At 41.0% G+C, this 15,105-nt stretch overlaps 1 protein-coding gene across 2 annotated transcripts in view; it reads left to right on the top strand.

Annotated features, from left to right (window-relative positions):
- The window catches only part of LGR6 (leucine rich repeat containing G protein-coupled receptor 6), a 1,163,733-nt gene extending 1,150,796 nt beyond the window's left edge, over positions 1-12,937 (top strand). The window contains exons 17-18 of one of the 2 annotated variants that reach the window (XR_014978909.1): positions 4,775-4,855; positions 8,999-10,981. Coding sequence is in view for 1 of the 2 variants with exons in the window: in XM_085645134.1 (XP_085501260.1) it covers positions 4,775-4,855; positions 8,999-10,080 (1,163 nt within the window). In the remaining variant the exon portion in view is untranslated. Of the gene's footprint in view, positions 1-4,774; positions 4,856-8,998 lie in introns of both variants that reach the window. The other variant, XM_085645134.1, reaches the window with a different exon arrangement.
- Positions 12,938-15,105: the final 2,168 nt, after the last annotated feature.

The raw sequence follows: 15,105 nt of genomic DNA, 5'->3' as shown, positions 1-15,105 counted from the left end.
CAGAATATTTATCATGAAACTTCAAAATGAATGGTCAATGCACAAAACACATTGAATTATTAGTTCTTTGGTTAATTCACATGCAGTACAGGTAATATCACACTAAATCATAGTTTTAAACAAAATACATCATAATTCAATAACTAGCGTGAGGAGAGCGAGAGAGAGAGAAAGAAAACACATTGCAATTTCAGTATGCAATACGAGGTTTCATAGGAACCTAAGATCAATAAGCTAATGCACAGCTTTCATTATTATTCATAGCCAGCCCTTCAGCCAAAAAGGTATAGCTTATACAACATCACCAGCTAATGAATTGTAAGGAAAATTCAGGAAAATTCAGTTCAGGGAAGGTCAGAGTTCGGACTGACAGCATGTCGCGCACATCTTTGCAAAAATAGCCAGCACTAGATGTGCAGCAGGAGCACAAGACCTTTTTGCCACGGGATAGTTATCCCTCAATATGTTCTCAATTCCAGCCCTCAAATGTAGTTTCTTCACAGTTGTACACAATTCCATTGGTTAGGATCCATAGTGTTATTATGGTATGATCATTCTCCAGTCCAAATTCATCCAGAACTCTAACGTAATTTTTTTGTTTTTTTGTACATTATCAAATCACCTCGGAAATAGTAAGCACATTGACACTTTTCACAACCACACGCTCGCTTCCATGTTTGCTTGCACAAAGTGGATACAATTATTCAAAGAAAGAATACTCTAACAGTAGGAAGGAAACTCCAGTGATAAGCATTCATAACTGAAGCTAATAGATCAGTTTTTTTTAGAAATAATGAAGGACAAAAAACATTTTTCTGAAGCCTATGTTAGGAAAAGAAATAGTACATCAACAGGCTTTGAGGCCTACATGGAAAACCACAAAATCATTTTTTTCTAATGAATAAAACACACTATTATTAAAAACATATGAGAAAATAGAGAATGCAGAAGAAACAATATAGAAGCATCATTTCAAATAAACTTATAGGCATAGTCTGAATAAAACATTTCCAAAAATATAAGCAATCACTGTTTTTCTATTCAGATTTTTATGTTCAGAAAAAAACATAAGCAAGAATCATTTTACTTTTAAACATTTTCATAGTCCTATTTCTATATTACTACTTGCAATTTTACTTTTATACTATATTTCTTTGTACATTTAGTAAGATTCTTTCTCATGTCATAAATGACATCTCATTACTCCAGTTTACAAGCCTTCTGCATCCTTTTACAATGCAGTTTTGTAACTCTAAATGTGTTGTGTCACTCCTGCATGCTTTTACGTTGCGCTTCAAAAACTCTCCCGTTTTTTAAAAAAAACACGCTATTAGTCATAATTTATTAAATAAATGTTAGTTCACATTTAATGAGCAGACTTGATTGAGCAAAATTATTCTCAAATAATCCATTACCCTTCCTACTGAAATCTCTCACCCAGAAGAACAGCAGGTTAGGGTGAGATTCGCCCCCGCAACCCTAGATCCCTCACATGATATCCTACCCCTAAACCTGTATTTGTGACACAGCTGCCTTCAAGGAGGTCATGAAGCGGATCATTTCTGGTCAGTAGTTGCTCTCTTGGGCCTTCAAAATGTGGCAGCAGAAGTGAAGGCCCCCTGAGAGGTGAATGCTGAGCATCACAGAGTGCTACTGCCTTCTTTCATAGACTGCAGCCATTCCCAGGCATTCTGTGGCCTCCCTCTCGTCTAGAGGTGTATTTATTTCACCCTACTATGTCTTCCCCCTCTGTTCCTGAACCTATGTCAGTGTCTCCAGATACTCAGATGGTGTCTGGTTCTGCTCCACAATCTCAAGCGCTTGCATCTATGGAGGAGGTCCAGATGGTCCTGGTTGTTTCTTAAGTGGAAGAAGGGAATATCTAGCAATTTTGACACTCACACACTCCTTCGGCCTGAAGGATTAACTGTGGTCTATTGACTTTTACTTTGAACCGAAGATGATTTTAGGAATTTGTAACTTTACTTGGAACATTAAACTTTTTAACCTTTATAAACATTTTGGGGGAATATTGTCTCCATTTGAATTTGTATATCGACTGGGCCTTAATGTTTCCGCCTCACCCCTCCTGCTCGTCAACTTCAACCTTCATCCATGGACTTATACTCCATTTTTTTTAAAGCATTTCCTGCCCAATGACAGATGACTTTAAAATATCATATCCATAAAATATATTTGAAAAATGGTAGCACAGTATATATTTTGTTTTTTTTAAAAGTTAAAAGTAGCTATTTCCATAATTTTTGTGTGTGTGGGTGCTTGTAAGCGTTTGTGATCGAATTGTCATGAGGGTTTGTGTTAAATGTTTCACAGTGCATAATATATACATTAAAATATGATAACACACACATATTCATGAGTGGGCATGCAAGAGATGGCACACAGGTGAAAGGTAAGTGCAAGTGATATCTATTAAAATAGGTGCAGGGAGAAGAGTTTACATTTACAATTCAAATTTTGGAATGGGAGATACCACTGGAGTATGTTTTGTTGGGATGTTGAGGTTGTGGTAGTGGCTGTGGAGTGAAAGCTGGGATGTTTCTGGTAGCTGCAGGTAGCTTGTTGTTCGGCTTAGTGGGAGAGATGGTCCATACAAGTTGCTGTTGTGTCCCAGATGACTAAGGAGTATGCCTTGTCCTTGCAGAATGACAATGGCCCCTGTGTCATATATTCGTAATCATCTGCATAGCAAAGGCAAGTCTCCTTGCATCCTCCTTCCTCGACAAACAAATGTGTTCCAGGTGCAACTTTGCATGTCTTTGAGAGGTCTGATAATCTCTACAAGACATGGATCTTTTTCTATATCAGCCTAAGTACTCTTCATGGTGAAACAGATAAATAGGTAGTAGTGTTTCCTTGGACAAGGAAATGACACCGCACGATGAAAGAATCAATTTAGGTAACATTTGTATCATTATGGTGTGAAACAATGGAATAAGCACTTTTATTGTTATTGGGGTGCTCTTCTGGCTTTTCTTGCACCTACTACCAAAAGATGCTGGTGACACAACAAGAAATGTTGTGTAGACAAAATTGTTCAATAGAGAAGACCTGTTAAGCACACCCTCATATTTATTAAAAAAAACTCCCAAATTGCGAGTCAATGTAATGGCCTTAGATCAAATATATGGAGCTAGCAATCAAAACTGTTGTCAAACAATAATGACTAGTCGATGTTCTAAATACTACTGGATAAGCAAACTGCTCATAATACAGCTGTCATTTGCAGGAGAGGAGGAGAAGACGGATTTAGGCGTTCGCGACGGATCGGAATTTATCATGGTTTCATATACCGGTTTTCTTCTGACATCATTCTGACCCTACTATAACATAGAGTCCCTTCGCTTACCTGCGACATTTTGAAGATTTATCTACGACCTCAAAGATACATCAGCCTTCTATGAAATGCGCTACCCCCTTTTTAAAAGCAGGTGGTGCCACTAAACAAATTATGAATATTGCAGTGGCAGTGCTATGAGACATTTCTGGCTGCCTGAGGAAAATTGTGATCAAGAGTTTGTTCGTCATTTGCCTTGACAAAGTCTAAGGGAAGACGAAACACATGTTGGCTCAGTTGCAGTTTTGTTTTATGGATTTATAACCACAAGAAAATAAAATCTACTGAAGAAATTGAACAACGTGGACTCTGCTTATCCAGTAGTATTTAGAACATTGACTAGTCATTATTGTTTGACAACAGTTTTGATTGCTAGCTCCATATATTTGATCTAAGGCCATTACATTGACTCGCAACTTGGGAGTTTTTTTATAAATATGAGGGTGTGCTTAACAGTTCTTTTCTATTGAACAATTTACTCTTCATGGTGAGTCAGGATGGTGTACAGAGTCTCCTTTATTTGTTGAATATTCTACAGCAAAACCATCATTTGCTGGAAAAACTGATCTTCCCAGAGTACAGGATAAGCCTATGTTGTACTTCCTGACCAATCATCTGTGGGCATCTCACAGCAGGTTCGCAATTACTTTAAGGGTTGACATCTGGGAGGTTGTGGGAGGGAGATTGTTGATTAGGGAGAAGTTCTCCTCACTAGAGTGTTTGTCTCTCTCAGAAGATGAAGAGAAGACCAGAGTTCCATCTAAGTAGGAGGATGAAGCAGCTGAGTCAACCAGGGTCAGACTGGCTAACAGTAGTTTCGGTGGCCTTGCAGGATGGCGGCATGTTTCACTGCCAATGGGAGGCAGTTTTGTTTCTGGGGACCTGCCAGCCACATTCCTAGTTGCAAAATTTCTAAATAAACAATGCGAAACAATTGGTTTTAAAGCATGATTAAAGCGTACTTTAAAACCATTTATTTTTGTATGGTTTATTTTGAAGTGTTGCAAGTAGGACCATGACTGGTGAGCCCCAGTCACAAAACTGGACCCACTGTCAGAGGAAATGCCCCCCACTGAGTGCCTAGTAGGCCAGCCCAGCCCTGGAGTCAACAGGGGTATCCGTAAAATGAGATGCTGGTTTAGAGTAGACTTGCATAGCTGGTACCAACATTTATGGAGAAGTAGTTATTGGCTGTGGACTTGAAATCCATAGCATAGGAGTTGCCTAAGAGAGAGAGACTGCTGGCCAGTCTTTAAGGTTTCTTTTGAGATGTTATTCTTGCTGGGACCAACAATGGCCTTCTTCTCCTCCCCTAATAAGCAGAAAAACATGACTGTTAAAAACAAGTTGCTATTTGAGCATGATATATCGAAGCAGAGTAACTGCATTCTAAATCCGCTGTCCTCCCTTCTTTAGATGACCTTGATATAGAAGATTTTCAGTTGGAAACGGACTATTCCAAACTACACTCCAGCATCCAATGTGCACCCAGCCCAGGTGAGTGTAAAGTGCTTGCCTCATGCACTGAGGTGTGTTCTGAGCTGGAGGACGTTTGACTATCTATCTATCTATCTCTTCCAGTGGGTCATGGCTTATAATCTGGAGCTACCTAGTGACCAATAACAATTACACAACTTCCACCATCATGTTTGTACCTAGTTTAAATGATTATCATCTTAAATGGCCATACGGGTATAACAAAGTACCCCATCAACCCTCCACCCCAAGTCTGGACTGGCTGTACCAGGCATCGGACGTTTCCTCAGGAGACTGGAAGGGTATGTGGCCGGATTTGTATTGGGGTCCATTTTGCCGCAATTTTGAAAGCACCCACTGCAGAGTTCCCTGTATATCCGTAGTTTTCAGGCAATAATAAGAGTGTCAAGATAACTTAGTGATTAATGTACCTGCTGCAGAGAGATCGGAGTTTTGTCTCTGTGTCTTTGTAACATTTTCTATACACTGATTAACACACTTATTATTTGTTGTCTCTCTATTTGTGTGTGATGTATGGTGCTCCAACACCCTAAACTGGTATGACAGGCACTATAAAACAAATGAAATACATGTGAGAGAGGGGCTATGGAGAGATGAGAGGCACTGTTGGAGGGTGATAGTGAGGAAATCATTAAAGAGCCCACACAAAGATTGTTGTATCCTGGTGCACTCTATGCTTTAAAAGCTAGTACAGTAGAATATATAATGAAAAATGTGTTTTAGAATGCGCCATTTTTGCACAAATTTTCATGTGGGGGAGAACCCCCCAAACCGTCATTGTAGTGGTCAGGCTGACTCGCTGCACTCACTATATACCATGGGGCAGATTTATGACGTCTGGCGCATCTCTGCTAATCAGCAGAGATGCGCCAAAAGAGTTGCGACGCATCTGCCCACCCGTGCGCCACCATTGATGCGCCGCATTTACAATGCGGCGCACCGTGGCACACGGATGGGCAGATGCGTGACGCATCTCCTGTCGGAAAGGCGGCGCATTGCTGGAGTTGCGTCGCAAGCGCGACGCAGCTCCAGCAAGGCTCGGGGGTGCCCTATCATTACAATGCTGCGTCAATCCTTACGCCTGCTTCAAGCAGGCGCAGGGTTTTGACGCAGCATGGGCTCAAAAGTGACTGAGTGAAATCTTGTAGATTTCACTCAGCCACTTTTAGGAGGCATTCCTGCGACAGAACGCCCCCCCCCTGCACAGGTACGCCTAATGCTGGCGCAGGGCTTTACAGCATGACGCATCTCCCAGATGCGTCACGTTGTAAATACCCCGCAGCATGGCGCAGGATTTGCGCCGCCGTTGCGTCACAAAAGTGACGCAACGGCGGCGTAAATGAGGCGCAAGGGGCTCATAAATCTGCCCCCATTTAGGGGCTGGTCTGACAAAATTTGCCAGGGTTTCTTTGGGTTACTAGTCCAGCCTTGCTCCGCCCTGTCACTTATGGGGTAGAGATGAAACACACCCTCAAAGGGATCGAAGAGAGGAGCTGTCTTGGAAGGGCCATATTGGTTCTTAATATCTGGGGAATTAAATTAGTTTACAGCTGTTCTGTGAACAACATTTTCAAATCCTATAACAATGATTCCACGCAGTCATTTCAAGCAGGAATTATAGCTAAAGACTACATTTTGTTAATAATTATTAATGCTTCCTACTCAAAAACCGTTTTTTCTAATGAACAACAGAGACACTTATCTGGCCCCCAGATGTTTCAGCATTCTTATTTTATTTTGTAAACCATGTCACCATCTTTAAGAGCTTCTTTCTGCATCACAAGAGGTTGTTGAAATGGTGGTTTCCTCTCTGGGGTCAACAGTATGTTTTCCTGTAAACTACCATAAGGTGTTTGCTGGATTCCATGTTTAATATGTGTAATATTGGTAATATTAAAACTAGCGGCATTTATGTTTGAATGTTCATTTTCCAAGCATACATGTGGAGGGACAGGGAGAAAGAGGTTACATAAAGAGAGTCAACCATCAGATCTCAGCCAGCGGACCAATGGCTCCATGGACTTCCTGCCCTGGCTACCCATGGGCAGAATCAGGTGTGACTACTACTGCTCATTTAAAACCTGTAGCCAGACATAGCCAACCTTTGTGTTGGTGCTGCATCACACTGACACAAACCAGCAAAAATGTTAGAATTGATATACACTTTCCAGCGCAAATCCTGCTCTCTTCCTTTTCATGCAACGCTGCACAACAACTTTGGTTGCTGCACCGTGTTGCACGAAGGCTAGTAAATCTGCCAGCTGGTGCCTAAGAAAGAGATGGTATTTCAGTCACCAGTTTGTCTGATTACCCTAGTCCATCTATGCCTCAACAAAACACAGATGGAGAGGAATCAGATGGAAAGAGGAGGAACATTCGAAATTAATGTGTGTTGTTTTTTGGAGCATACCTGTGATCAGGTCTTTAAAACACAACCAGTTCCCATATGTTGGTAATACTCTAAGAAACGTATACATGCATGCTACTGTTCTCATAGACTTTAGTGGAGTTTGACTTATTGTTCTAATGATTTAATGTCCTACTCTTCGCTAGAATAAGGCTTTTTCCCCATCAGCAGTCCCTTGAAACTGAATGACTCAATTCACCCGTCCAAACAATCCAGATGTCTAAGAAAGTGCCATAACCATTCCTGCAAACTTTACTCACTTTGTTAAAAATTGTTAATCAACTTTAATTTCAATAGGTTTACCATCTAAAAACACATAGTGTCACCCTTCTAAGAGACAACTGGTCCTAATTGACAACTAGTATTTTTGCGACCAGTGTGGTATTTTGTAAACCGACCTATGTACTAATAAAGTACTGAATCATAGTGGTTCGCAATTCCACCTACCTCAGGAGTATTATTAAGGTAGTGTGCAAATTGCGAACCACTACGATTTGCTGCCGTCACTGGGATGGTGGCCTGCTGGGGTGTGAAGACTTTTAAATAAGGCAGTCCTTTTTTGTTTTAAAGGAAAACAGCAAGCGTTTAAAAAGAAAAGTTTCTTTTTTTCAATTTGCTTAAGAAGATACCGTGATCTCTCGGACCACTGCACCATCTAAAACATTTTTTCTTTGCATTCACATAGGCGAAGGGGGATCAAAGGGACGCATTCCCTTTTACAAATGGGTTTCCACATGATATGCCAGAAAAATATCAATGTTTTGCAACCGGATTTTAGTCACAAGACATTGATACAATGTGGCCCTTTCAAATTTCAAATCCATTTCTAATCACATTTAGCAGAGTAGTTAAATGCATTGAGTACATACGAAAATGGATTTTACCATTTGCAAACCCTCTGATTTACCGATTTAGAGGGTTTACGAAATCTCAAACCTTTTGTACATCTGGTCCTCAAAGTTAGAGTGGAATGAAACTAGTAGTTATTTCCTATTTCACTGACCTTAAACAATTGTGTAGAACCTAGCCTATTTCCCCCACATTACTGCTTTTACAGACATTTCATTGAAATAATGCCAGAAATAGAAAAAAATGCACCTCAGTGGAGGCCATCTCATTCTACATATTCCTAGCATCATACAAGTCAACAGAATGTCATTGGTTCACACGTCTTCCACTTCTACACTTTATGTAGTCTCTCTCATTCGAATATAACTACACATACACTTTGGTGAGCTTTACTAATTTGTAAATCATTGGCCCCTTAACCTTCTAGTAGAGTTTCATTATTCCCTGGATTATTACTTTCTGGGGGTGAGAAGAGTGGCGTAACAATAGGCCCCATAGCCTTTGAGCTCCAGGGGCACCGTGCTACACTGTGCATGGGCAGTGGGCCCTTGGCCTGAGAGCTCCTGACTGGATCCGGAATGCGGGGTGGCCCCCTCAAGTTTCGTTTTGGCACTGGGTGAGAATAATGTTATTGTACTTGTGTTCTCCACGTTCCCCTCTTTTGCCCACATATCAATAAAAAATGCCATTATTTTGTTTCAAGTACGAAACTGCTAAAAGTGAAGAGATGCGACAGAATAATTGCTGACTCTGTTCTAGGTACCAGATGATAAACTTTGAACCATTCCTCAGTTAGACCCAGTTTTTAACAATTCAAATTGTTTCTACTGTAAATTGTTTTTCTTGTCTGTGATAGTCTCCTAACTCCGTATTCTCATCTCTTTCAGGTCCCTTCAAACCATGTGACTATCTGTTCGAGAGCTGGATCATCCGTTTGGGAGTTTGGGTGATTGCTGTGATCTCCATCGTTTGCAATGCATTGGTCATCCTGACTGTTTTTGCTTCTCCTGGCTACCTATCACCAGTAAAATTTGTCACTGGGTCAATAGCAGGATCCAACTTGGTGACCGGCATCTATTGTGGAATCCTGGCTTTTATTGATGCACTGACATTCGGCCAGTTTTCCAAGTTTGGGGCAAGATGGGAAACAGGAACTGGATGCAGGATCACTGGATTTGTGTCCATCTTTGCCTCTGAAGCCTCCATTCTGCTCTTGACCCTTGCTGCTGTCCAATGCAGCATCTCAGTTTCCTGTGTGCGTGTGTACGGCAAGTCACCTTCATTTGGCAGTGTGAAAATTGCCACATTGTGCTCTCTGGTCCTTTCTTCAGTAGCTGCCACCCTCCCTCTCTTCTCCATTGGGGAATATGGGGCATCACCTCTCTGCCTTCCATACCCACTTCCAGATGGCAAGTCCTCTACCATTGGGTTCATGGTAGCCCTGGTCATGATGAATACGCTTTGCTTCCTGATCATCACCAGCACCTACATCCGGCTCTACTGTAACCTCCTCAAGGGAGAGTTTGACACTATCTGGGATTGCGCAATGATCAAACATGTAGCTTGGCTCATTTTCACTAACTGCCTCCTCTACTGTCCAGTGGCCTTCCTCACATTCTCCTCCATGTTGAACCTCTTCCTCATCACACCAGAGGTCATCAAGTTGGTGTTATTAGTGGTTTTGCCATTGCCAGCTTGCCTAAATCCTCTCCTTTATCTTCTTTTCAACCCCCACTTCAAGGATGACTTTCGCCTCCTGAAGCAGAGGAAGAGCACCATGGTCTCCGGTCCTCCATCATACTTGTCTGAAGACGTGGAGAAAACTTCATATGACTCAACACAGGCATTGGTAGCCTTCTCTGATGGGAGTCTGGTGTTTGAGCCCCCTAAAGCTCTCGAGGTTACCAGCAGACAACCTCCAATGTTAGGCAGCTGCAGTTTTCCTCCAGTCACTCGGATTCCGTGCTAGCAGAGGGCAAGAGCCGAGGGGCAGGAAAGCGAGTACCCCGTTCAACACTCCTGCCTTGCTGACAATGAACTCTTCATGAAAACTGAAAGTGTTGACACAGCTAGAGCCGGCCTCCGGATTAGCTACTTTCAAACACCATCCACACACTCATTCACGTCTCATTTTTGAATAACTTTCTGGACAGTTCACTGATGTGTTCTGCTGCCTGAGGAATATAAAACAGTAATATAAATATAGGAGGAGCTGGCCCATGACGTGGACGGCAAGTGCTCCACAGACTGGTTTCATGTATGGCCTCAATACATTCCACCACTGGCAAGTACATCTCTGAACATAACCAGCCGACATCACAGAGAGATCAGCATCAGATCAGACAAGAGAGTGAAGCATCTCACTTTCCCATACAGATGTGAGGAGTGGCAGTAGAAAAAATATTACATTCTTTGTTTATAAATAGTAGATTCTGTCCTCCAAAATTGTTTGGCACTCTCCACTCCGACCAAACTGAGACAATATTCTCTGTTTGCCATATTTTCCATGAAAAGCTTATTCAAGACTCAGACACAATATAGGTCCCTATGGGGCAAAGTATTTGTACATTCTTGGACAGTGCAGCTACAGGTTGGACTATCTAGTTCACATTAGAACAAAAAGTAATGACATGTCGTATAACGACTTCACACTACTCCACCTGAGAAGCAGGACGCAGCCCAATAGAAAGATGTGCATAAGAAGTAAAGTACCTGGGCATCCTGGACATTGCAGGCTGAGAGATAGAGTGTGGGGATATGGGTTTCAAATCTTGTAATCTCTCTGAATTTGTGAACGAAGCACTATCTGCAAAAGCCTGTGGCCTCCAAGCACCAGATGGAAATAAACAAAACGGCCTTTGAAACTCTCACACCGAAAAAAGAGCAGAAACCTTTCAGAGAATCCTCTGCATTCCACGCTGTATAAATGTATACACACTCGAATAACGCTGGCATGCCCTGTTAAGAGGGACTCCATGAGCTATCTACCACAATGCTCGTCTTGGTGAGGTTGAAGCTTACCAACATTGCTGATAATTTTATGGGGCTTTAAGTTTAGAAAAGTGTCACCTTCTGAGTCTAGTCATCATAGTATTTATTTTTTTCACAACAAAAGTGAGGAGTCGAGCAAGAAGAGCCACAAATTGTGAGAACAGCCATCAATTACTTAGAAGTGAATATTTCGAAAGTAACAAAGAGCCACACTTTAAATAATAACTAGGGAAAATCATCTAGCCCATTAGCAGTCATTTTCTATTATTGCATCTGGAATTTTGTCGTACGAAGCTGTTAAGTCTAATCGCCTGGCCTTGAGTGTAAAATACCATTTTTTGCAGGCTTGTAATGTTTGTGAGGTTTTAAACCACCCATATGATCATGGCCAATACTTTTGATATTAAGGCCCTTAATGCATGCGCCGTTTTAATACCACGAGGCAATTCTGCCTAGAGAAATACTGATACCGCAGGCTCGTGAGCGATATGCCCCCCCCCCCACTCGTTTCAGGTCAGAATGGGGAGAATATGGTAATACAGCACGATTTACAGCTTGATAAGGTGTAAAATTTGGAACTTGGCACTTGTTTACCACACAACTTTGCCACATTTATCCTGATATGAATGCAGAAACTGCGAGAGGTGCACAAGTTGTACATCTGATTCGGGAGCAAACACCCATTCGTACCCTGGTCGGGCGCTATTGTTCTTGTAATGTGGGGCTCACTTGAGAGTTGTCATTAAAAAAACTGGTTTTGCTAACAGAGCTCTGGTCCTCTCAGGCCAGTCATGTCCAAAATGCCTGGATGAGACATTCCACCTTCTAATCTGCGGTTGCTAGCGGACTACTTGGTTGATTCCAGCTTGAGTAAATGGCTAGTAAGTGAAAGCTCAAATTCATGTTATCAATGTTTGAGTTTTACCGGTGTAGTCTTTGGGGACGTGGCAAGAAACACAGCATACTTATATATCTTCATATATTATAACTACTCATACCAACAAAAACAAAAACTGAAGCCGAATGCACCTCACTATCCAAATAGTTTGAAACTTGTGTCCATATTGCCCACCTCCACGGGTCAGTTGTCCACAACCCGAATGTACACTTGATTATGATTAGGCTTTCCTGTTTTCATTTTCTATTATTGGTTAATTCTGGTGGGGGTTTTTCAGTGTTTTCAAGGGATTTCAATATCTTTAAAAAACAGTGGTTATCAGTGGTTACACATTTCCGTGCCATTAAAAACAACAGAAACAGTGTTTTTCCGGTATTTATGGAAAGTTTTGCTCTTATTATTGCTTACTTTCTGCACTGATACTACATAGTATGTAGACAGTGTACATACAGTGTATATGAGGTCCAAATACATTTTTCCAAATCAAACTTATTGTAGTACACCATACAATACTTCTTCAGTGAGTCTTTGGTCATGTGCCCTCACTCTTTCCTTCCCATGTAAACTTTTATCTGTGAAAAGGCCCTCTCAACATTGGCACTTGAGATAGGCAATGCCAAAACAGCCAGTACACAATTTGCTAACTGACAGCTTTCCATGACATTACTGGTGCACTTGAAGATAGTGATTCTCTGGGAAGGTTCTGCAACATTTGCGTTGAACTGGGCGCTTTCCCCTCAGTTATTGAAGCGGTCAAAAATGAAGCAGCACTTTTGAAACTACAGAGAAAATTCCCCTTTATGGACGGGATCTAGAACTTGTACAGAGTACCACAGTGAGGTTTCATTGACTTCAAATGCTATGGTTGGTGAAGGGACATTTCTATGCATCATTGCAAGACATTTTTCATACATTGTAAAATAAAAGTTCCTGAATTGCTCTTGAACATTTCTTTGCTTACCAAGTGGCAAGCACTCTAACATGGAACATGTTGCAGTTTCAAAGTCACTAAAGGTGTCGCCCAGCCTAATCTCAAGGAGATGTATCACATCTACACCAATTATGCAGAACACATGGCAGACAAGGGTTTTTTCAGACTCTAGTTTTTTTTATTATGTCCACTACAGCAGTTATGTTTTCCTGTAAAAATCTAAGACTGCAGTAGAGTGCACTTTTTTCACATCATTAGCAATATGTGACCAAAGATCCTCACATGTCTTGCCTTTGGCATCATCACTCAGCAAAAGTTCTGTAAACGGTTGCCCAATGGATAATATAGCATTCACAGCCCCTTGGACTGAGAGCCATCAGCTAAGCGATACAGTTGGGATGACTCTTTCTTTGATGCCACACAAAGCACAAAATGGGAAATATTTGTGTTTTAGTACCCGTGCATAACAAAACAGTGCACCAGAATGGACTAAAAAATGTCAATAGCATTCTTCATTAACTCTGAAGATTGTATAGATGCTTTCAGCATACCATCCAACAACTGGCAAGGATCTCTTACAGGGGAGCACTTCAGCTCAGATATTGATTTTGACAGGTCATCACACAAGTTTTACATATACGTAGCTGAATCACTACAAATACAAACAATATCACTCCAATCTATGTTGATCTTGGAAAGAACCTTTTTGCAGTAGCACTCCAAGTGACACTGCATTCCATGTTTTCCAAAAGTCTGGAGTCGTGTTTTCACCACTATCCCAGATGCTTGGTGATAACACTCTTTTCACACAAACTTGTCCCTAAGCCTTGCTTTGAATGTTTAAAGCCTGAGGTGTTGGCAATTCACCTACTATCAATACTGACTCAGTAGAACCTGGGGGCTGATGTATCAAGGGTTTTTACCCACTCTCTGTGGGTAAATGTGATGGCACATATTGGGAAAGATTCTTATGAAACCAGCCATTTTACCGATCAGTGAAAAAATCGAATGCAGCCAAAATATCAAATATGATTTTGACATTTCCTGATTCTCTACAGTTTATAAAATAATTAAACAAAACCTAAAACATGCTTCTACACCCTGCATCTTTGGACCAAAGACTACAAAACTGAAAAAAGCAAAAGGAAGAAGAAATAATACTTTAGTGACATCCCTAAACAACAAAACCCAAGCAGAATAATGTTATCCCATTCTTTCTTGCTGCTAGCTTGTATAACAAAGTTACATTGTATTGGCCCCTTCAGGAAGAAACAAAATGACTCTTTCACTCTCCTTTTCCTTTCTTTGAAAGGCAATTAGTTTGTGGTTGTGCAGGTGTTTTTTCAGTGTTTATATGTTTACACTGGTGAGGGCTATTTCCCTTTCAGTGGGGTTTTATCAGTGATTAAAGGTTTAAACCTAAAACCGGACAGCCTAATTATAATGCAAAGGGGAGAGGCAACAAAATGTAATCATTGATTTATAATTGCATTCAGAGAGTTTAATAATTTAATGAAATTAGAGATGCTTGAGTCCTTGTAGAAAAAATATTAATTTCACTTACATCCCTAACCATAAAATAACTTGACGGCCAACGTGTTTCACTCCCACTTCAAGGAACTTCTTCAGGTCCAAGAAATGTAGAATACAGGCATGCCCACACTCAAAATTAGATTTGATTTCCTCACAATATCTGATATAGGTGTATTGTAGTGAATGGGTAAGTACATGACCCAATGCAATAAAAGTCCATGACTCAGTAGTTGACATGCATGGAACTGTAGAGTGCAGGTGAATAAGGTTGCCAAAGGGGGTAGCGCCAAAAATGACAATACCAGGTTTGCGCTACTTGTAAAAGAGTGACAGTGAGATGTTCGGGGTGCTTAGCATCAGTGCTGACATCAAAGACCTGCAAAATGTCTGTAATCCTACACAAACATGGTGACCTGGTGAGAAACAAAAAGCAGAGTCTACGCCCTCCTCACAAAGATGACTTTGGAGAAAAAACATAATTTGGAGAAACAGTTTGGAAAGAAATGCAGTCTCCGTTAAAAAGAAATACAGTTTCCATAGAATACAAGTGATAGTAAGTGTTTTTTTTCCAATGCTCAAGATTTTAAGCCTGGTTAAGACTCTCCTTAGATGCCACTAACTGGTTAATTGCCAACCCTCAC

The sequence above is a fragment of the Triturus cristatus genome, chromosome 1_1 (assembly GCF_964204655.1).
Source record: "Triturus cristatus chromosome 1_1, aTriCri1.1, whole genome shotgun sequence".
Lineage (NCBI taxonomy): Eukaryota > Metazoa > Chordata > Amphibia > Caudata > Salamandridae > Triturus > Triturus cristatus.
This window is presented reverse-complemented; position numbering and strand designations above follow the sequence as displayed.